The 23,296-nt window shown below is 41.7% G+C and overlaps 1 protein-coding gene across 7 annotated transcripts in view; it reads left to right on the top strand.

Annotated features, from left to right (window-relative positions):
• The window catches only part of LOC140311909 (myosin IXB), a 50,961-nt gene that overhangs the window by 13,355 nt on the left and 14,310 nt on the right, over positions 1-23,296 (top strand). For all 7 annotated transcript variants that reach the window (XM_072389501.1, XM_072389503.1, XM_072389500.1 and 4 more), the window contains exons 2-16: positions 3,043-3,265; positions 3,439-3,658; positions 3,977-4,486; positions 15,286-15,380; positions 17,605-17,667; positions 18,957-19,056; positions 19,503-19,603; positions 19,960-20,089; positions 20,312-20,401; positions 21,228-21,344; positions 21,459-21,593; positions 21,986-22,107; positions 22,249-22,390; positions 22,483-22,678; positions 23,157-23,232. In XM_072389501.1, coding sequence (XP_072245602.1) covers positions 3,108-3,265; positions 3,439-3,658; positions 3,977-4,486; positions 15,286-15,380; positions 17,605-17,667; positions 18,957-19,056; positions 19,503-19,603; positions 19,960-20,089; positions 20,312-20,401; positions 21,228-21,344; positions 21,459-21,593; positions 21,986-22,107; positions 22,249-22,390; positions 22,483-22,678; positions 23,157-23,232 — 2,255 coding nt within the window. In that variant the 5' untranslated portion in view covers positions 3,043-3,107. The remainder of the gene's footprint in view (positions 1-3,042; positions 3,266-3,438; positions 3,659-3,976; positions 4,487-15,285; positions 15,381-17,604; positions 17,668-18,956; positions 19,057-19,502; positions 19,604-19,959; positions 20,090-20,311; positions 20,402-21,227; positions 21,345-21,458; positions 21,594-21,985; positions 22,108-22,248; positions 22,391-22,482; positions 22,679-23,156; positions 23,233-23,296) is intronic.

Below are 23,296 nucleotides of genomic sequence, written 5' to 3'. Positions count from 1 at the left end.
TGTATTATCTCAAAGCCTCAGTCTCCTTTGATTGTCTCCTGAGACCTCTCCTTTCTATCTCACTTTTAGATGTTTACCTTTCTTCTTCGGGTCTCTCCCACAGCCCATCGCTCTTTTCTTTGGCTTTTTCAGCTTCTTTGTTCCCTTGCTACGCTGCACAAATTGACATTTATATCCTTCCATCTCACGCCCCAAATACACCGGCTTCATATTTTCTCTTTTTGAAACTAGTTGAGAGAGCAGCTCAGGAGTTAAAGTGACAAATTTAAACCAGACATGGCTCATGATGGAGGATAATGATGATGCTGTCCTTTGTGGTCTCTGCAGTTTTGCATGCCTTGGCATTTTACAGCCTTGCATGTTTTTGGGACTGTGGTCAGCTTGCTTGGCAAAGGCACAAGCTCATGAGTCTCAAGTTGCTCTGTTTCTCGTTTTGTTTCTTCTGCTGTGACTTAGATGGGTGCAAAGTAGGTTTTGTTAAGATATCTTTTGTTTTGGTGCCGTTTCCAAAGATTTATGAATCTTGCACAAGCACAAGCTGACTCATAGTTTTTCAAAAGAATACTAACAGGATTGATATTGAGGAAATCCAGATTTACTGAATAGGTGCACCCAGCTTGTCAGTTCTGTAGATTATTTTTGTTTGTTTTGTACGTGTGTGATCTTGTGCGATTATTGTTCCTTTGATTTTCCCATGACAGTTGAGGGAGATACAAAACATTATCTTTGCAACGATCACGCAACAAGATGCTTTTAGACGTAATTGAAATGAGACATCCTCTTAATCCAAACTAATTAGACCTTTTTAAACAATTCGTTACAATATCAGTGATTGCAAAGTTTGAAACAATCCTAACAATAATTGTTTTCACAGCTTGATTTCATGATGCGTGCATGATGCATTCTGGGAATGCCTCTTTTCTCTCTGCAGATCATATTTCAGTATCTTTCATATTCAGAAAATATACACTCTACTTAAATTGCAAAGATGATCACCTGTACAGCACTGACCCTGGAGCAGTTTATGGCCACCGTGCAGCCATTTGTACCAGGTTTCTGTTTCCCCAGAGGGTGCTCACAGTTTACGTAGCGAGCATTACTGATGCAAAGCCGCGCTACATGATCCATCATTAGACCAAACCTTACCCAGCTGCTGTCTGCGTGTTTCACACTCCACTTTAAATCACGGCTCTGTGCTAAGATTTGTGACAGACGGCATTAGCTTCAACTATATTTCTTGTGATCCAGCCGGTCGCTGCTGAGGATCTGTCCCGACACACTTTATCACTGTTTGTTGGTGCTGCTGGACTTTAACTGAATCCGTAAGATGGCGAGTGTCCCTGCTCTGTTTTGATGACTGTAACGCAGCCATCGTGCCGTCCTGCCAAAGTAACCGCAGCAGTCGATGCTGTCAGTACTTTGGGTGTGGGTTGAAGTAAACTTGGAGTTGTATGAAAAAGTATCATTGTACAATAACATGAATGTTAATGACAGTGTGGTGTTAGCCCTAAATAATTTTGCAATAACACATCTGTACAATGGATTGTGATGTGGGAATTTGCAACACATGTGCACAGAGTTCTTTGCAGCTGCAGAAATTTGTAAAATCATTGGTTGATGGAAGGATTAAAGGTTGGTACAAGAGGACTGGATTTCTTCTAAACAAGTAACACAAACAGTAGTAAAACTTGGTCCCTTACTGAACTTATATCCTACAGAACATCATGTTAAGACTGTAGTCAAACTTATTCTATTTTAATGTTGCTTGTATGATTAAACCTTGTATGACTGGCAGTAGAAAGTCGTGCCTATACTGTAGAGAGCTGGAAATCATTCAATTTAACCGGATGATACTTCTTTTTTCTTTCTTTTTTTTTTAACAGAAATTAGGCAGAGTGAATTGTTATTTTAATTTTTTTTTTTTAAACTAAAAAACTGCACTATGCTTTAAGCCTGTAATTGACCTCTGTTGTTTTGTCTTTACAGCACCTTCACACTTTAATCAAAAAGAGCTGTTGGGCCCTTACTTTGCAGAGAAACACAAGTCATGTATGGCTGCAAATATATGTCGTTGCAGTGCAGAGTCGCTAAACTGTCTTTATCCTGTCATCGAGTTCTACAGTCATGCTATCACTGTCATCACACACATCAGCTCAGAGACGAGACGCATGCGGCAGTACGTGTCTTGTCTTTGAGAGTGAATAGTGTGCAGTCATTACACCATTTGTGGTTCACCCCAAGCGTTCTCTGTTTTTGAGTCTTTGTTGTCGTCGCTAAGCGGAAGGGTTGAATTTCTGTGCACCATCTGCAGACACAACTTATGGTTAAGTGTCTGCTGTGAAATAGTTTCTGAGTGAAGTGAAGCAACATCTTAATGCTCGAGCGATACGCCGTACAGTTACATTTTTGTTTAACCTTCTCTGTTGGTTGAAGCCTCTCTTCAGAAGTTAAGAAAAACAACCAAGTGACAAGCAGTTGCGTTCACTCGAAAATGTCTTAAAGTTTGACACAATCCCAAGTTTGCTTGTATTCACATCGTGGATCTCGTTTCTAGTTTGTCGTAATTTTCTTGTTTCCACATCTTGATGTTTAGTCAGTTTTCTCCCTGGATACACACATATTTCTGTGTGTAGAACAACTTCATGCTTAACAACTGACTAAACAGAAAGAGGCTTAAGCAAGTAAGCAGCTTGACAGGATGTAGGCGTCACAGGCCTTGGTTGACTATTCATTATCTTAAGGCCTGTGTTCCATCAAACTCATAGTTCGCTGTGTAAATTGGAGACACACCTTCTGGCACGTGTTTGTTCACAGTGAAATCCCGATGCTTGAAAATCTCAGACAGGCTTCCCGTGTGTTTTCAGACTTTGTTCTAAAAGAAAAATCATCTGTTTTGTAGCTTTTTAAGTTCAGAGTGTGTTTATTAAGATGAGACTAGTTGCAGAGGTCAGTCTTCTCGACAGCCTTTGTCTAAAATGTTGTCATCGGTTTGGGTTTGGGAACATGAAAAAAAAAAGAACTCAACTCATCTGTCTTATCCAGGTGCTGCGTGGTGACACAGAGGCAGGAGCTGTGCGGCATGCTGAGGCCACTCCCCCTGGCCCAGGATGAGTGTCAGAGATGGCGCTGCCACCATGGCAACGAATGCAGGTGGAGGAGGAGGGGGAGGTGGGCTAGATGGCCCTAACGATCATGATGGGCGCTCATACATGCTTCAGATCTATCCAAGGTTGGCTGCCCAGTCCTCTGCCTGCTGCAACCTTAGGTGAGTGACCAACAATGTTCCAGCTGGAGAAGGTAGATTCAGCATCAGCAGTTCAGATTACATGTTGTTGAAGTAGTTAAGTGCACAGGGAAAAATGATTTATGATAGTTTCATGCTATTCAGTGATGAACTATCATAATTTAAAGTTTGTGTTCACTTTTTATCCACATCAGAGTACAGAAGGATGCGACGGCAGCCTCTGTGATCTCAGATGCTGCTTCGGAACTGGGGCTGGACCCTGGCCGCCTGTATGTGTTGGCAGAGGTGAAGGAATGCGGTGGGGAAGAGTGGGTACTGGAGGCTGGAGACTTGCCAGTGCAGAGGTATCTGCTGTGGCCTCGGAAAGCCCAGGAGCAACATCCTCAGAGTCTTGGTTTTTACTTCTTATTGCAGGTAAAGTTGATAGCTCACACTTCACTTTTCAGTGAGATTTGGTTGATGCGGGCCAATGAGAGCAGTCCTCCCACTGTTTGAATATTGCATTGTTCTTCCTTCTGCTTTTTCTTTCTTTGTGTTGTCATTTTCTGTGAGAAACAAGCTCAAGTATCAGTTTTGGATAACAATGTGCATACCAATGATGAAAAATGCATAGCCACAGAATTTCCAAGCACAACATGCAACACCAGCTTGCGTGTGAACGACCTGCCTTTAATAATGTCGGCTTGTTTAGGAAATCTAAACAGTCAGTTTCTTTTTCTTTACTTTACACAGGAAAGGAATCATGATGGCACTATCCATTATGTCCACCTCCCAACCTTGTCCAGGGAACAAGAGGTACAGCGTCTCGCTGCCAGGGGCTTCCTTCCCCCTCCACAGGATGACTTTGCAGACCTCTGCAACCTCCCCGTCCTCAATGAGGACAGCATATTAAACAATCTGCGCACACGCTTTCACAAGAAAAAGATCTACACCTATGCAGGCAGCATCCTCATCGCCATCAACCCCTTTAAGTTCCTGCCCATTTACAACCCTAAATATGTCAAGATGTACGAGAACCACCAGCTGGGCAAACTGGAGCCTCATATTTTTGCCATTGCAGATGTGGCCTACTATGCTATGCTCAGGAAGAGGGTCAACCAGTGCATTGTTATCTCTGGGGAGAGTGGTTCAGGCAAGACACAGAGTACAAACTTCCTGATCCACTGTCTGACTGCACTCAGCCAGAAAGGTTATGCCAGCGGGGTGGAGAGGACCATCCTTGGGGCCGGACCTGTCCTAGAGGTAAGTTGCTAACACTTGTGTCAGCAGAGTTGGACAAACGTTTTGCACCACACACTTTACCTGACAACCAGCTCATTTTAGCCATCTTATACTGTTGAAATAAGTGTAACACATTGTGCAGCAGAGCCCAGGGATTTGATATGGTTTGTGGAATAAAATAATGCTAATGTGGAGACGGTGATGGATTAACTCCTGTGCTATAAAAGCCAATGTCTCTTTTCAAAGGAACACTGCAAAAGACGATAAGAACAGACTGAGTTTGTGAAACTAAAGTCTATTTTAGAAAGGCACCATCCTATGAGTGTTTGATCTGTCAGCTTTCTTAAACATGATTCATGATGTTGCTGTGATACACAAAAGCATAGCATGGTAAATGCATTGAGGCACATTTGGAGACTATTGTCTGTAGCCATGAAACATAAAACATTTGAGGAAGTTCCCTGATCCCATGCTGTTCTGAGTAAATGTAATTTCAGGCTGCTGCATGAGCTAAGCTTACGGTGCACATGATAGTCTCTGTACAGTGTGAAGACTTCAACATAAATACGGTAGTTTATGCAGAAAGAAGAAATGAAAAAATGAGCAGGGGAAGTTTTTTTTCTTCTTCTCCTTCTTGTGTTTCTTTGTGTTTTCTTAACAAAATACTGCGATAATCTAGACAGGATAGGGTCGTTGGTTTGTTTGCTGTGTCCTACTTTTGAGCAAGCAATGATGTTTCTCATTACATTAACTGTGCTGGTTCTAATTGTGGTTTCCTGACAATGACCATTATTTGTTACTGTTTCAGTCAGGGGACTTTGCTTTTCTTCCTGCTTTCCCCTTTATGAGAAATGACATGCTTGTACTGACTTGCTCTCTGCAATCGCTAACAGACCAGAATGAACAAAAACTACAACCAAACTGAAACTAGAAACGTGCTGTCTGGTTAAACAGAGCGAGCCACAGCATTTCTTGTACACAGGAAAGGCTTATTAATGAAACGACAGCATCAGAATACATCTTTCCTGAGTCCTGTTTTCTTTTTCATTCAACAATATGCTGAATACCTGAGTGTATCCAAGAAGACCTGGCTGTGATCTTAAGCTGTGTGACTTAAGTGTGTTTTTTTGAGTGTGAACTGAACTGTAGCATTACTGAGAGGAAGCTGGAGCTGGGATATAAGGCTGAAAACAACAGCCACAAAAAGTTGAGTGACAGTGTCAATAATAGTTTGAATTGATGGAAGTGGGCTTTTCTTGTTGAGTTGTAAATTAACATGAAAATAAACACAAACATGGTAATCAGCTGTATAATCTTTGCCGATTGCATCTGGTGCCTCTGGCCGTGTTTCTTTTACAGCATTTCTCACATCTGCAAAAGCATCAGCTTTCAAAGAACAGACAGGTAGAAAAGAGCAGCTGTTTTAAGACCCCCTTATGCTAGCTGAAGTCCAATTCACGCGAGAGTGAGAGCTGCTTTAGAAAAAGATTTCAAGCTCATTTCAAGCCGCGTTATCCTCCCACTCTGCCTTTTGCATGTCATAGTTTCCCCACTATCCCACTTTCTGAGCTAAATGACAGCATTCTTTATTTGAAAAATCATACAAATGTCCACCTCTGGTGGATAAGAGATGTGTAATTCAAAATGACTATTTTAGCTAACCATAAATCTCATTTACAACCAGACAGAGGAGGATGTCTTTATTGTGTAATCACAGACACTCTCACTAGCATGATTTCCTCTGTGTAGTGACAGTTAAAAGTCGAGTGACGAATGTGAAACATTTCCATTTTATTTGTGAGAAGACAGGCATCTCCAAAAGTCTGTACCTCACACAAAGAAGATTTAAATGGCTAACGAGTACCTTCACTGCACTTAGGAACATACTGCCAGGTAAAGGTTTGCTGTCTGTAGGGCAGCTGAAGTTATCCTTGTATTGCGCACAATAAATAGCCAGGACCTGCTGCAAACTTCCATCTTCTGTGTTGTGGTGATGAAACGGTCACATAGATCCACGCTGAACGTAGCCATCTGCTAGCTTTTACCTTGATTTACCAGAAATAGGTCATTCACAGTCTATCCCTTCGGTATGTGGCAGAGAACAGACTTGACGTTTGTATATTTTTGATCCTTTATTTAGTACAGTTACCTGTGCAGTGGAGTCGAGCTACAGTTTGAGCTCGCCTGGGCCATTTAACTGGACCACCGTCCTTGTAATAGAGGAGTGCGAGGAAGTGGAATTTAGTTGTTGACTGAAGTGTGTCTCACGCTACAACGGTGTGGTCTGTGTGAGTAAGTGTTCAAGACATTCTGGTAATTCAGTGCATACTTGTCTTTTAAGTTACTTGAGCTGTGATTTTTATCAGATGAAGCTGTTGGGGATGATATTATTAGCACAGAGTGACCATCTGGAACTGCTTCAACAGACTGCAAGTCAGTTACAGTTTCTGATGCGTTTAGCTTTCTGACTAAAGGAGTAGAAAATGTGTGAATGAGAGCAGCTTTATTAGAAATTTGGCTGTTTTACTACACGCTCGTGCGTTACTGTTTTCACTAAAAGCTCGACCTTTGAGGCATGCTGGAGCGCCAAGGCTCATTTTAATTTAACACATACATACAGTGATTCCTAACTGCATTATCTGGGTGTTAGTCCGGTTTTCTGAAGCTCGATTTTGTGCGATATCGGTTCGACAAACTTTTTTACATTAATTTTAAAGGCCCGGTATTTGTCTGATTAACATTTTTAACCTTTTTTTATTTCTTTTTCTAAAGAATTCTGCTGCCGTGTGTAAATGTGCTTCTTGAGAAGTGGAGTCTCATTCACTTGTGAAATGAGTTGGACTTGTTTGCCCTAAAAGAGTAATATTTCTGTAAAGATAATATCAGCAGCTGACCAGCATTAATCTTCCTCTCATACCGTGTTAGACAGGAGGTCACATCATATTTGAGAGTGCTGCCTGTCTGTGATCGGATCTGCATATTTTTTATTTTCGATAAATAGGAAGAATAAAGATGCAAAAAGATGAAATGTGATCGTACCCGAGACTGCAGACAAAAGGTCCGTCGTGGAAGCCTTTTCTGCCTCTGTGCAGTCGCCTGAATAACATGTAGGCGAAAAGCTAAAATCTCAGAACTTGGATTCAGTTTGACTGCCTGTCTTGTTGTGGTGAATTAATGACTCAGTGCTGATCTGGAAGTAAATCTCTGCATACTTTGAGTTTTATTTCCCAGTAATGTGGCCAAAAATAGACCTTTAGCCAGAAAAGCCTTACGTGGAATGTGATTTATTCAAAGTCCAAAATGGTGCTAAAAGCAGACACCTCTGATCTGTGAGAGCAAGTTTTTAGGTTTTTTTTTTCTTTTTAAAACAATGCTGGAATCTGTACAAAAAGAAAAACGGGGCCAGCAGTTGCAGTAACACGAAGTGTTTTCTTGTATCATCTGTTGCGTCTCCGTCCTCTGAAGACCGCTTGACTCGGTGCCCGAGCTTTCAAACACAGAGCTGCCGCCACTGGTCCCTTGATGTGTGTCAGTCTGTCAAACCCTCTGGTTCCAGACGACAGATTTAGGAATGACGAGGGAGTCAACGAAGGGAGATTTTTCCCCTCTATCAGCGCACTTCTGGTCTCTTTGGCAGACTTGCTGCCACTCCGCCACTCGCTCTCCAAACGCAGCATATGTGTGTCAGCCCCGTCCAAAGCTGCGGTTGCAGGGCCAGACAGGGAGATGGTCTTTGGGCTTTTCTGGCCTGGTCAGTGGGGGAAGTTGAGATTGGACTGGATCTGCGACCAGTCATGCAATCATGCTGCCTGCTGAAGAGCTGTCCACTTCCTCCTGGCATCTTCACAGGATGTAATTGAGCATTTTACTTAGAAAGGGTGAAACATTAGCGGAGACTGTTGCCTTTTAAGTTTTTCCACAGTGTTACGTGCGAAGCGGCTCTCCCAGTGAGTTGATGTTAAAAAGATTTTGTGCAGCATGCTCATAAGATGGCCGACATTGTTGCCTAACTAAAGAAACTCTGTAACTCGGTAAAAGCGCCACACAAAGAGGGAACGACTTGTGGATCTTTGAGGACACATTCCTGTTCAGACATTTTAAATAGAGCCTAAAAGACTAGTTTTAGAAATATTTACCCAGAGGGTGAAGTTTTACTTTGACAAATGGATTCTAAATAGTTCTGTTGTTTTTGAAGTTGATTAGATGAAAGTGGTAGAAGATGTGTGCTTACGCCTGTGTCTGTATCCTCAAGCTATAGTGGAGGTCTTGGGGCCTGGGGTTCACATTTTGAGGAGATGAGATCATCATTTGTGGTGCTGGATTCTGGCTTTGTACTGCGTTACTGGCAGATTCAGTAACCCCAACCTGAGACTGTGTGGAAAAGCTGCTTTTCTCTTAGTACGGTGTACCAGCCTTTTTTGCATTATTACATTTGACTCTATTAATTGTCATAATTACATATATATATCTATAAAACTGTACAAACAGTAATGTATTGGAGACATTGTTTCAGAGAGCTTCTGTCCTCCGGTCTGAATAAAAGCTCACCAACTCTAATAAAGTGCGTCACTTGTGAACTGGTTCAACTGGTTGATCCTCTGTTATGTGGTTACCTGTTACATGTATCTTTGTTCTTTTGCCAGACTTTGATGCTCACTTGTTTTTATTGTCAGCAGGGGCCTGCCTTTGTTTCAGCACGTTGGCATGTATGTGGAAGGCTGTATTTTAAAAAAAAATAAAAAATTAAGTATGTGTTATTAGTAAGAGAAAGGGTTGGGTTTTTTTTCTTTCTCTTTTGGCGAGCGCGTCTGCAGAATTCTGAGAGACTGAGAAATGTTTGTGAGAACGAATGCACATTTTCAGAGAATGGCACTCTGTTTTGTTTTGTGCAAATTCATGAATACTCTGACTACTGAACAAAAAGAGTTGCTGTACTTTCAGTGATTAGACTGATTCTGGTTCATTTAAGCACACCTGAAATGCTCCAAATTCTGATTTAAAGCGAAGTGTGAAGTTAAGAAGCCTCGCTCGAGATAAGATCAGACTTCTCGGGATCCTATAGACTACTTTTTTTGTCTAGATGTGTTTATACCTTAGTTTCCTCCTCATGTACAGGAAAAGCTCCTTATGCAAGGTATGATGCAAGTCTTTATCTGCTGATTCTTTCATCCGCTCAGTAATGTAACAATTGATTTTGGGTTTGTTTTTTTTTTTTTAGAAGGAAATCAATGGCTGTAACATTAATACCAAAAAGGTGCACATTTGCTGTGATGAGTGATTGATAAATAACAATATTTAGATTTTAGTTGTTCTACAAGTGAGACTCCTCATCTAGTAGAATTAAGGCCTGAATTCCTTGCACATTTTTATTTCCAGTCATTAAGACAATCTGTACAGTAGACGTGTAACTTTGGCTTGATGTTTCGGCTAAGTAATCATTCCTGTTCAAAGTCCCCAGCCTCCTCCATGCAACTCTGCCTCACAGCTTCAGACAGGAAGTTCCTATCATCCGGAACCTTTTAACAGGAAGCAGCTACGACACGGGAAGTAAAGGCAGTAGTTCCCTCTGCTGTTAGCTCAGAGCCTTGAGGGGTGTGGCCAGGCCGGAGTACTGTATTGTTGTTCAGGAAGTGCAGAGGAGTAGCTGGCCATTCTGTCTGCTGATCTATTGTTTATCTCTTGTGTATGAGTAGTTATTCAGGGTGGGTGGCATTGTGTATGAGTCTGGGAAAAGTTGGCACTACAGGGTTTAATTCCTTGTGTCATGCCCATGAATCATTTTCAAACAGACATGCGAGCACACACATAGATATAGATACTGTAAATACATTCCTGTAGTCACATAATTCTGAATCTTACTGACGTGCAGAGCATTCTTACTTACAGGCCATGCTCAGCTCACACATAGAAGCAGGCTGCAGGCTTTTTCAGAGTCTATTTGTGGTACCCTGGCCACACCACAAGCTGGGGTTTGATGTGGTACTCATCTAGACATGGGTGGGGTTGCTTAAAAAATCTCCCAATATGGTAAAACACCAGAGGAGCAAAACTGGTACTTGAAGCTTCATCGTAACTACCGAAATGCATTGCTTCTTCCGTTGTTCTTGTGCTTTAAATTTAACTTTTAAACCAGCTAAATCAGCTTGGCCAGCCCTCACATGTACTTGAAAATTCAGTTGAACGTCGTGTCTTTTTCTACTATTGTGTGTTATGAATAGAACTAATACAAAAGGCTAAGCGTTGTTTTGTTTCGTTGGTTTGTTTTTATCGTGAAGATCTAAAAAATGATTCACCTTCTAGAAACAAACGGGGGGCAAAAACGAAAAGCTTAGTTTCTTAGATCAGTGAAGGCCTCCCTCCAAGTGTTTGAATTCCTTATCACCTTCTTTCACTGGAAATATTTAACCTAAAATGAAATTGAACTTCTTCGATGGTGCACGGCAACACATTTCCTAATGTGAGCTGGAGTGAGGCATCACTTGGGACTTCATGTATGAAGTCGGTTAAAAATGATGAAATCCTGGTGCGATTCGTTGTGTTCAGACTGAACAAACGACAAAGATCAGAATTGCTGAAATTCTTGCGCAAGATAGAAAACAAAGATGCTGCGTGTTCTGGTTTCCTCCTGTATGGATTCTTATCTCTCTGTGACTTTACTCCTCACAGCCTTGTTGGTTTGTTCCTGTTTGCAGTTTCAGATGGTCGTTGCTTCAGTGCATGTGCCCCAATTTAGATGATGTACCTTTAATACAGATTATTCTGCAACGCAATATAAAACTGAAAGTATCTGCTTTTTGATGTGATATTAATGTTAATGTTAATAATGAGGATATAACAGTATATTTTTTTGTCCTTTTGTATAACTTGGAAAAAGCATATCATTCACCATTAAGTTAGCGTAAAGATGAGTCTGATTTGTTTGTCTTTGCTAAAAAAAAATAGCAGTAATCTGTTGTCAAAATTTGATAAATATCCTGCCGTGTTGCACAAAACTAGCAGTAGCAAACTCTGTGTGAAGTTAGCCGACTGTCACAGAGAAAGGAGTAAATAAACTGTGCTTCAGGGGGCGTGTGGATGAAGTTGTCCCAGTAGAGTGCCTGTGTAGAAATCCCTCCGTTAGCTCTCCTATAGCCGCAAGTAGCCACATAACAGCACCTATGAGCTAACAGAGCTATAGTACATGTTTGTTCATTCATTCGTCTTAAAGTATTGGTGAAATAAAGACAGATAATGCCTTATTTAGAGGCTGGATCATCTTTGCCCCGTTCACTCCGTTATATGGATATACGCCAAACTGTTCTCTGTGAGTAGATAAACGTATTTTATGCCAGAAATGAGGTCTAGGTTTAAAAATATCGGAGTTCCCCTTTAAAGAACTGACACACCAGCAGCTTTCCAGAAATTATATAATATCCGTGATATTCCCAGGAATGAAAATAATTCCTTATGAAGAGCTCTCTCAGTTGTCCTCTTGTGGATGTCCCCTTTTTGATTAGAACAACTACTTCCTCTATGAAACTGGAATCACTAGCATTTTAGCTTAAAGTGCCACCTTCTGGTGAGAGTCTAGTTTATTCCTCTGAAACGTTGTTTTTGCTGCTTTAGATTTGCTTCGCAAGTGGATGAAAACTCAGCTGTTTGCTGTTTTACAGTTATTGTATGCAAGGGATAGCCCCTCTGAGTGCAAGAATCAGCTCTTTGATGATATGTCACATGAGTTAAGCCTCAGGGGTTTAAATGTAGATGGTACTATGTGTACTGGTGACCTGACGAAAAAGTCCAGCATAGAGGAGGAACCGTGTAGAGACGTGGTTGCATTCAATCGCAGCCAAAAACATGTGATCTCAACCAAGTATTTTACACATTTATGACGACAACAAACAGTGATTACTCTGTTACCAGGTACCACGGGCGTTTTGTATCAATGCTGCAGCTACCAGTGATTACACACTTAATATCCCTGCTACTTGGATGTCCAATTTAACCTGTAATTGACATGTGTACACTGACGTTGGGCTTAAAGCACAAGATTGATAGTTGTGGGTTGGAAGTTCCTGCAGCTGAAGGAATAAGCTTTTCCACTAAGAGGTTTAGTTCATTTTTGCATGAGTGGCTGCTGTTGTCTACTGAATGTGGGAACAGTCTTTGTGGTAGTTGGATTATTTAGAGTCCTTTGTGGGTGTACCCATGCTGTAGTGAGGTGTCGGTGTCATGGCCTTGGCTGCGCTTCTGGAAACATTTAACTGAAGCTCTTTTGAAAAGCAAGACTCAATGTTTCAGAGCTGTACCAATAAGGTCTTACACCAGAATCATACTTTTCTTGTCTCTTAGTTGTCCTGTCAGTAGGAATGTTGAAATTATGCCTAAATTGGTAACATATGACAACTCAAAGCATAAAAAGTTGCCTCTGAGGACTTAACATTGTTTCCATGATCATCTAATCTTGTACACATCATCAGACTGTTTTTCTCTCTTTTTTTTCTTTCTTTCTTTTCTTACAAGTTTATATTAGAACTTGTACAGATATTGATGGTATTTTTAAATGTATTATTTATATTTTCTCATGTCTGCCCTGCTTGCTTGTGGGGGCAAACGACTCATAAATCGTGCCTCTTGGAGACACGGCCCTAGTTCAGTTTGTAAGGAGACGTTTGTGTGTGTCTGTGTGTGTGTGTGTGCGTGTGTGTGTGTGTGTGTGAATTAGGCTAGATGAGGATGTGAGACTTCATACTGGAGGGTCTGGCTGAGTTTTAGTGGAAATGTACAGGAAGCAGAGTTTCCAGAGAACCTTCCTGACTACATGTAATGCACACTGAGTCCACATCATGCACATGTGTACATACTATAGATTGCTGAGGTTCCATATGCCCCCTTACCTGCCTCTCTCTTTCTCTACCGCCCTTTCTCCTTTTCCCCTTTTTCTTCCGCAAAGTACTTTTGTGCAAACCCAGTTTCGTAAGAATGCAGATTAGACTGTCTTCCCATGGCCACGGTTTAACTAGCTGTTGGTCTGCTTCCTCATACCCGCTGAGCCTTCTAGCCAATCAGACTGACTGCTGGTGGGCATGTTTGAATACGAATGATGCTGTGAGATGTTTAGAATTCCCTCCATGGCCCAGTGGCCTGGGCTTTGCAGAGATTTCCCAGGGTTTTGTACTCCTGGCTGCAAGGTTTGAGGAGGGAGGGGTTTGAAAACAGGACTGGGAACAGTGGGCAACACTGAGCTTTCAGACACTATTGGCTTCAAAACCTGTTTACTGATCCTCAAAGATTGAACAGAAGTAATGGTTAGTACACATAGGAATCACATAAATGGTTCATTTCTATTTATTTGTTCACATAAATAAGGTTAAAAAGCAAAGAAAAAAAAGTTTTGAAGAAATACGTCAACGTGAGTCTTGTGTGGTAGATTTTGTGCGCCTGCAGAAGCGGAAGTCAAAGAATGAATGAGTCGCGTTGCAGCTTTGTCTGAGCAAGTCCAGATTAGACTGAACGTAGCTCTGGTCACAGACAACTGAACATATCTTTCATCATATATGAAGAAGGGAAAACCGTTGGCCCACAGATCCCTCGAGTGTCAAACTAATTCAGCAAATCATGGGTTATTAGGTTTGATAATAACAAAAGAAAAATAAGTGATTATGGTATATATCTGTTTAATAAATTGTGTAACACAAGAGAAAATAGTGCAGAATGAAAGCGCAAAAAAAGAAAATAGGTCAACGGCTCATCTTAAGGAATCTCTGTTAGACCCTCTAGGTGGGTGTGTGTGTATATTAGCATGTACCCTGATCAGCCCCAACATCACTGTATCAAATTCACCCTGCAACTGCTTTGAAAAATACAATGTGGCTCCTATTTAACATGCACTGAGTCAACTTCCCCTGCGGTGCCTTTTTGTTGTGTGTGTGTGCGTGTATGTGTGTGTGTGTGTGTGTAACTATGTGAACATGCGCATCTTGGGGAAAAAAAGGCTGCTATTCTGTTACCGTATCAATGCAGTAATCGGGGCCTCTCTCTGGGTTCTCCGCGCCTCTGGCTGGGTTAGAATTTGCCCGAGGTCTGGAAAAAAAACAAACAAAAAAAATGCCCCTCCGTTCCTCAGGTCTGACAGTGCTGTACAGAAGGACTGGCTCAGCCTCATTTATCATCACTGACCTATGTTCTCTCAGTCTCTTTCATTTTCTCACTCGCTCTTCTACGTCCACACACACACACACACACAAACGGAGTGTTAGAGGAGGGCAAGAAGAAACTGCGAGCTGCAGATGCTCACCTCCTTCTAAGAAGTACCTGACACACACTTGGACCCCCCTCTGCAGTTTCAGCTGCTTTGCAGAAACAAGATCTAACCTCTGGAGTATTCGGTCTCTTAGTTGTCATGGAGATTTGTTGTTGTTGACTTCGGTAAAGGTACTGATGGAGAGATGTTTAGTTTAAAAAACACTCCAGTACAGATGCAAGTGTAGCTCTCAGAAGCACTTCCATATATGGTGTAAAAGCCAGCACGGTTCACAGTAGAGTTTCTAGACATCACCAGTGGGCTGCCAGAGATTGAAACATTTTACTGGCGCTAGTGGGTTTAGTTTATTGAAGTAGCCGTAGCCTTTGAAACCTCAATGAAACCCCATATGTTGTCCTGTAGACAACTCTCTTTTTTTTTTTTTAAAGCTGCTTTTTTTCATAAATTACCCTTCTGAGTTAACTCTTCCAAAGAAAGGAAGGAATGTGAAGAAGAAAAACAGCTGTGATGATGGTGCACTAATCTTTTGCTCTATCTGATAATAATATATCCTGTTTTTTGTCTGTCTTCTCGTCAGGCCTTCGGTAATGCCAAGACAGCCCACAACAACAACTCCAGCCGCTTTGGAAAATTCATCCAGGTTAATTATCTGGAGAGCGGAGTGGTTCGAGGGTAAGTAACCAGCACCGGGTTCTAGTGTGTATTTGCCTATTTCAGCCAGCGATGCACATTATATTGAAAATGTATCTCCATCGCAGTATCAACATGCACATTATCAGTATCACAGACTTTTTTTCACATCTGACATTTTAACCTGAAGTAGTAGGACGAACACAGGAGCATTAAAGATAGCAGCATTACACTGTATACAATGCAGAGACTGTTCAGTGGTGATTATATATCGTAAGCCATATCATCATCTCAGTTTTTAACAGTGATCTCACTTATTTCAGGGTTTCCTATTATTGTGCTGCTCTTGTTTGCTGCAAGCAGCTCAGCCAAATCTGATCAACAAGACATTCAGGGAAACAAGTCTTATGTGCTCATCTTCCTGTGGCTTGTCATCAGCATCCTCTGCATTTCTGTAGCCAAATGTCTTCCTCTTTTCTGTTTTTTTTTTTTCTCCTTTTGGCAGTCACGCGACTCTTCTTATGCGCAGTGTTTAGGTGGACTGAAACTTTCGACCACTAGCATGCTCTTCCTTTTTCTTAGCAACCAGATTCTAGTCAGAAGCTTCATCAAACTTTGGCCAGCTGTGTCACTTCCTCATTTCCTCGTCAGGAGAGGGGAACAACTGCTCAGTCTAGTGTCGCTGAAGAAGAAAACAACGTGTTTCAATTGTAGCGGAGTCAAAAAGTGAAGGGCTGGAGAGAACGTTTAGCACAATGTTCAAACTTCTAACTGACACGTATATAAGCAGCATGCACCTGTAAATAGCGATTTGAAATATGTAAATGCTTGCGGTTACAGCCGCTCAGCTCCACAGTTTGTGGGTATCCCCGGCCTAATTATCCCCTACTGGCACCTGGTCCCATCATGAGAGTCTCTAATTCCGTCTGTGGAGTTAATTTAAGTTAGCTTTGCTATAAAGTGAAACCTTTGAGACAATGAAATGCAGACAACGATCTACTCAAAACAGATCATTTCACACAGTTTACCACCACTGTTAATGTGAGTGTAGCTTTCAGCTTCTTAACCGTAAAGGACTGAGAGGGCCGTCACAGCTCTGCTCTGTAGACTGAACAAAGGCGGCCTGTCTTTCTATCCATTTCCAGCGGCAGCCATTCAGACAGTCAATAGAGGAGATTAACAAAGGGGAGGCTGCTCTTCTGCTTTCCTGTGCTCTCTGAGTGAATGACTGGCTGACGGACTGGATGTTTTTATGCTCTCACTCTGGGTCTCTGTACAGTAAACCACTCCTCACTGGGGGCAAAAGTGAGGTGGAGCAGAACTGTGAAACAGGAGGCATACTTTAGAGGAAGAAGAAGAAGAAGTAAAGACTGCTGTCTGGGGATTTTGGACTAAAATCCCCAGTTTGTGTTTATCTGGGTTGAACCATCCCACCAGCAAAGGCTGTAGCTCAACATTTAAGCCCCCATCATATTAACCAGTGGAGAAATGACCTCCCACTACATAACACAGCCAACAGACTGTCTGCCTTTTTGAGGTTCAGCTTTATCCTTCAGTTTGTCACCAGTCTGTTGATTTCAGCCGCCTTGTTCATGTCAGAGATGCATATAACTGGTTCTCAAAGTATTTGCTTAGCTGAGCTCAGTGTGAGAGTGCAGCAGCTTAATCTGACTCCCTGACAGTTATTCAGGGTACGCCTTCAGTCATGCCCCTTATCAATATTTGGTCCAATAGAGTTTTGTGGGTATGGGCGTCTCTCTAGTTGAGGCTGCGCTGTTAGTGGATGGATGCAGTCATGTTTCTCACAGCATGGCTCTATTCTTAGTGTGTCATGAGGACTGGCGTCAGTGTTGTTTTTTCTTGGCTATGCAAAAAACAAGTCTAAGATATAAAATTTGATTTAGACAACTTTATTGCCTTGGTCGTGTACTTGGTAAATACCACTGTGTTTACAGCTGCAAACCTTGTGACTGCATTGAAAACGTACCTCTACTTTCCTCTCAAGCCTTGGCAGTTGCGTTTCAGTGCGAGCGTGACGTGTTGTAGCATTCATCCGACTGCATGCGTTTACTGATTGTTCCAAACGTCTGTCTTCACTTCCCCTTCTGCTACTCCTCTGATTCTTTATTACCACCCCACTTTCTCACACACACCCACACACATAGAGCTTAAATGTAACCTCAAATGTGAAATGATTTATCCTCATTGCTTTTCTTTCTTCTTATTCTTGTTTTCTTTTTTTCTTCTTCCCCCTCCCATGTTTCAGGGCTGTGGTGGAGAAATATCTCCTGGAGAAGTCTCGCTTGGTCTCCAGAGAGAAGAACGAGAGGTGAGGAGGAATTGCGGGGGGGTCTTGACCTTTCACCCTCACTGGGCTTCAAGGGGCTGCCTGTATAAACATGCTGAGCTGGTTATGGTTGAATATGAAGTTCGTCTGAAAGCTTCAGTCTGACTTTAGATGTTCATCTGCACTTAAAACACTCTGACAGTGTAGATGTAGTTTTTAACCAACTATAAAAGCTTCTTTATATAGATATCCTTTTAATATTCTCACAACCTGTTCTTCCATAGTTGGCTGAGAAATTTTGCCCATTAAAATGATTGACACATCTCTTACTAATATAGCACTCAGAGATCATTTTAAAACCAGCTTGACTACTTGATATTTGTAAAGCCGTCCACGTGGTTTTGTGTAAGTTAATGTAACAGATTAACAGCTCAATCGATATCTGTTGCCATATTTTCAAAGCAAAACTAAAAACTCAGGGTTTACTTTGCTGGCTGTCTCTTCCGAGAGGCATCGTCCCTCTTCGTGTTGATGCTCACTCTTTCCTAATGTCCTGTAAGTCGTCATTACTCGTAGCAACATTCCCTTTATGACTGCACTGCCAGACTATTGCTACTCGCGTGACTAACACACAAACAAATATTTGAACTTTGGCAACTGGGTAATGCAGTCAGAATGTTAGGGGCGTGACCAGGGCCTCTCCTGTTGTTCAATTTTCAGTGCGATGGTGGTGAGAAAGTCAAAGGGAGAATGTTTAAAATATCAAATGAAAAAGAATAGAGCCGCGCTGCTGAGGCTGTGAAAATGAACATACAGTAGCTGTTTTTGATTTAGAAGAGCATTACTCATTCGTTAGTTTCCTGTCTTGATTGTCCCAGCTAATTTTGGAAATCATCTTCATAACCTCACCGCAAGCCTGCACACAGGGCTGTTGATCGCCTTGCCTACGGTTGCTGTTGGCAGTGAGTCTTGCCCGTCTAGTCAGGGAGTATTCTTAGTGATGAGTGGAAACTCATTATTCCCAGTGCTTTTACAACAAAGCTCTACCTGCCTGCTGATGGCACAAGTGGAAAACTGATATGATCATCACTGAGCTGTAGAGATTGTCTTCTTTCTATAACCTTTTTACAATGTGTTCACTCTTGGTTTATTACCAAAACTCTCCCTGTGTATGACCATAAACATTAGGCTCCTATACACGTGCGGCAAATCTCAAGATGATAACAAACAAATTGCAGGATGCTAATAAAAAAAACATTAATTCACAGGGGTGTTTGCTAATTAAATTTGTTTTTACATTAATAACTTTGATTTGTTTTGCTCTCTTCCAGGAACTATCACGTGTTTTACTACCTGCTGTTGGGTGCCTCGGAGGAAGAAAGAAAGGAGTTTAAATTGCTGCCGCCTGAAGAGTACTTCTACCTCAAGCAGGTACAGTTCTGCCCAGCTGCCTGTCACATCGAGCAAAGTGCTATTTGCTATTAACTGCAAATATTCTTGATTGTTCATTTATTTTTTTTCTGCCCTGCTCAGTCAACTTAACCTACTAAGTGCTTCTAAATTGTGTCGATAAGCTATAACCTGATCCACTTTAAGATTTGACCTTATAGGTAACACTGTAATTAACTTTGAGTGGATCTGGTATTCATGAAGGCTGCCAAGCCTCGCTGAGTACGCTGCTGCATACACTCCCAGCTTACTTCACACATGTGCGCTGCATGTTAATGAAGCCGTCTTTGTTTGCTGGCTTGTTTTCATTCCCTTCTTGTCTCATCCTCCATTTCATTTAGTCCCTTGTCTGTTCTTGTTTGGCCATTTTTTGGTTTTACCTCTTTTCCAGAAGTCCTCACCAACTCTCCTTTTTTTTTTCCTTTTAGGAAAATTTTAAGATAGAAGATGAGGAAGATTTGTGTCACGATTTTGAAAGGCTGCAGCAGGCAATGGAGATGGTTGGCTTCCTTCCAGCGACTAAGAAACAGTGAGTGAATCGGTAAAAATGTTCAAAGTAGTGTTGGAAAGTGCCCTTTAACCAGTCCTGAAGCATGTCCTGAAAATACAAGATTGTTTTGGTCTATGCACCGAGTCATTTACCAAAAATACAAAAAACAACAAAGATTCTTTTCAGAACCCAAAAATTTCTGCATCAAAGTGGTCAAGTGTAGCCGTTTATTACAGGCGGTGTGTAGTCACAGCCCTGCACAATCCCCCCATTCAGTTTCTGTCATTAAATGTAAACAGATGATCTGAATGAAAAACACCATAACTGCTGCGTGTCTTATGACTGTCCGGTTTCTGTTGCTTTCTGTGTTTGTAACATTCACAACTGTGTTGCAGGATCTTTTCTGTGCTTTCCGCAATCCTGTATCTTGGCAACGTGACCTACAGGAGGAAGTCGACCGGCCGGGACGAGGGTTTAGATGTGGGGCCACCGGAAGTTCTAGCTACCCTCTCTGACCTGCTAAAGGTAACTTCTGCATCTTTGCCATCTCACTGCTGGACTATAGCTGTTTTTTTTACTTATACACTGGAGTCCTGAAACGTTCAAGAGATGTTCTGGAGAGAGGTAGCATGTGAGAATGCAAATTTCTCATCATCCTGTCCCTTTGTAAAGTGTCCTCAGAATCAGTGAGACGTGTTGCATTGTCTGGCTTATGTCAGGGTAGTAATCGGTGGGGGTCCCTTGCAGGTCAAAGACGAGCTATTGGTCGAGGCACTGACGAAGAGGAAAACGGTGACGGTCAACGACAAGCTGATCCTCCCCTACAGCCACTCTGAGGTAAGCTTTAAGCATCGAAATGTCTTTGCAGTGTCTCACTCGTCACAAAGAGACATCCACACCAATGACTGTAACGACAACTGTAAAAGGATGCTTGTACAATAGATACCCCTCCAAGTCAAGTGGATGACTACAACGATAGTGGTCCACAATTTTGTTGGGATCACTTTCAGTGATGTGAAGACAATGGAACAGGAATGGGAACGCTTTTTCTGTTAAATCAGTTAAACCAGTCTGGGCAATGGGCTAATCATTTATTTAACCTTGTATTAGGCCTCAGATTACACGTAACAAAGCATTGAATTACCTAATTATGACATGTCTGAAATTTGTGCGTTACTGACATCCTTTTAGATGTTGACGGAATATGATCATATAAAAAAAATTAATAATTAAATAAACACGCTCTTGAATGAAGTCGGCTCTTGTAACAATGGCTCAGTGGATGCTTGTAGGTCCTCTTGTCTTTGTATAATTTCATGAGCATACACACACACACACTAGTTTGGAATCTAGTTGGCATGGGGAAAGTATGTGCAGTGCATGCCAGTGTAGTTCCATACATTGTTCTCATTGTAGTGATCATGATTGTCATTGTTCTTAGTGCGGGCAGCTCTTAATCGTGCAATCTACAGGCTTTGTGTGTCTGCATCTTCCTCTTTATTCCTGGCAAACCTATTGTAAATCTTTTTTAGATCTCTTCCTCTTGACATATGATGTTCACTGTAGCTGTTGTTCTTTTGTCTCTTTTTGAAACTCTCTTTAATTCAGTTAAGCTCAGTGGAGTCGTAGTAAATAAAAACCCTCTCTTTTTTTCACCCATCAGGCTATCACAGCCAGAGACTCCATGGCCAAATCTCTGTACAGCGCCTTGTTTGACTGGATCGTCCTGCGCATCAACCATGCACTGCTCAACAAGAAAGACATGGAGGAATCTGTCCCTGTAAGAAACAAACGCTACAATCCCACACAGTTACATTGGAATGTTCCCGAGACAGCTCAGTAACAGTTTATTGGTACACGAGAATGAACTTCACTCATTGTATTGTTGTTCTAGTGCTTGTCCATTGGCGTTCTGGACATTTTTGGCTTTGAGGACTTTCAGACCAACAGCTTTGAGCAGTTCTGCATCAATTATGCAAATGAGCAGCTGCAGTATTACTTCAACCATCACATCTTTAATCTGGAGCAGGTAAGCAGTTTGATTTGATTACGCCTATCGCACACCAGCACTGGATTTGCTTCCATGTGACTCAAATGTTTGACTCTCTGTTTGTATTAATGAGGACTGAAACGATGACTCATGCAAACATTTCCTGAAAAGTTACATGGAAAGGTTATCTGATCGTAACAGTTCCAGAGGACAATAGGAATATGAATCAAAGTTATCATTATGAGTCCATAAACATTTTGCATCTGTTCGGCAATCACAATAAAACAGAAACCATATGTTTGAAATGATGCTACGCATTTGTAATACTATAGTTTTGAGACCAGTTGATTATATTGTTCAACTTTGGTGATTTAGATTCTTTCAACAAAGAGCTTCTTCACAAAAGAAAATACTTTTACTGACTTATTCAGGAGGAGTACCAAGCAGAGGGAATCACCTGGCACAACATTGACTACACAGACAATGTGGGCTGCATCCATCTTATCAGCAAGAAACCCACTGGCTTGCTGTACCTGCTGGACGAGGAGAGCAAGTAAGAACGGCTGCTTTCATTCGTGTCACATGGCTGCAGGGTTTGTTTTGATCCAGTTGAAGTTGTCCATTTGTTCAGATGTGAATTTTCTCTCATTTTTCTATCCGCCCCCTTTTCTCTCTTCCCACACCTCTGTGCCAGCTTTCCACGCGCCACAGATGAGACCTTGTTGGCCAAATTCAAGCAGCAGCATCAAGGGAACAAATACTTTGTACCCACTCCAGTCATGGAGCCCGCCTTCGTCATTCAGCACTTTGCAGGGAAAGTCAAATATCAAATCAAGGTAATAGCAAAGAAATAATATCAGAATGTTTTTTTTTAAGGGGGGGTCATCGGTGTACCCTCTGACAATCTTAATGTTTTTGACCGCGCCAGGATTTCCGGGAGAAGAACACAGACCACATGCGCCCCGATATTGTGGCTTTATTGCGTAGCAGCGACAGTGCTTTTGTGCGGCAGCTCATTGGCATGGACCCGGTGGCCATGTTTCGGTGGGGCATCCTGCGGGCAACCATAAGGGGCATTGCTGCCTTCAACCAGGCTGGTCGCTCCTGGGCAGCTAAAACTGCAGGTACGATTCTTTGAGTCTGCCCCAAATGATCTGTCGAGATAACTTTTTATGCTTTTTCGTTATTGTCAGCTTTCTGATTATCTGCACTCACTTTAAATCTTGCCTTGATGGAAGACAGTGGTGTGTTGGTTTGAGTAAAGATGGAAAGATTTTGTTGTACAGCTGCAGTTGCACCGCAGCTTCAGACCGCTGCAGCTCTGCTCTGTAATTAGTCTTTCTTGTCAGCATGTAGAACAAAATGAAAAGGCTACAAATTTAAGGCTTTAGGAGATTTTTCTTTTTTTTTGTCAATCCTTCAGATTATTTTGGTGACCTCAGAGGTAACCCACTGATGTAGGAGCCTTTTTATGTGGATTAACAAGAAAGCAAATATGAGGGGGAAAAAAATAAAAATGCACAGCTTCATTCCACCTATAATCAAAACACAGCTTCTCTATTTATGACGTTGGTTCATATTTTTGTGTGATGTCATTCGTAGGTGTTGTCCGTCCAATCTCCAGAACTCCTTTAGGAGAGCTTCAAAGGTCCAATGCCCCGATCGAGAGAATGTACAAGTAAGTAACCTGCTTCTTTTTGAGTTTTTTTTTTTTTTTTTAACCTGTAAGACCTTTCTTTTTG

Source organism: Leuresthes tenuis, unplaced genomic scaffold, assembly GCF_036924035.1.
Source record: "Leuresthes tenuis unplaced genomic scaffold, fLeuTen1.0.hap1 SCAF_7, whole genome shotgun sequence".
Taxonomy (NCBI): Eukaryota; Metazoa; Chordata; class Actinopteri; order Atheriniformes; family Atherinopsidae; genus Leuresthes; species Leuresthes tenuis.
Note: the sequence above shows the minus strand (reverse complement) of the source record. Positions and strands in the feature narration are given on the sequence as shown.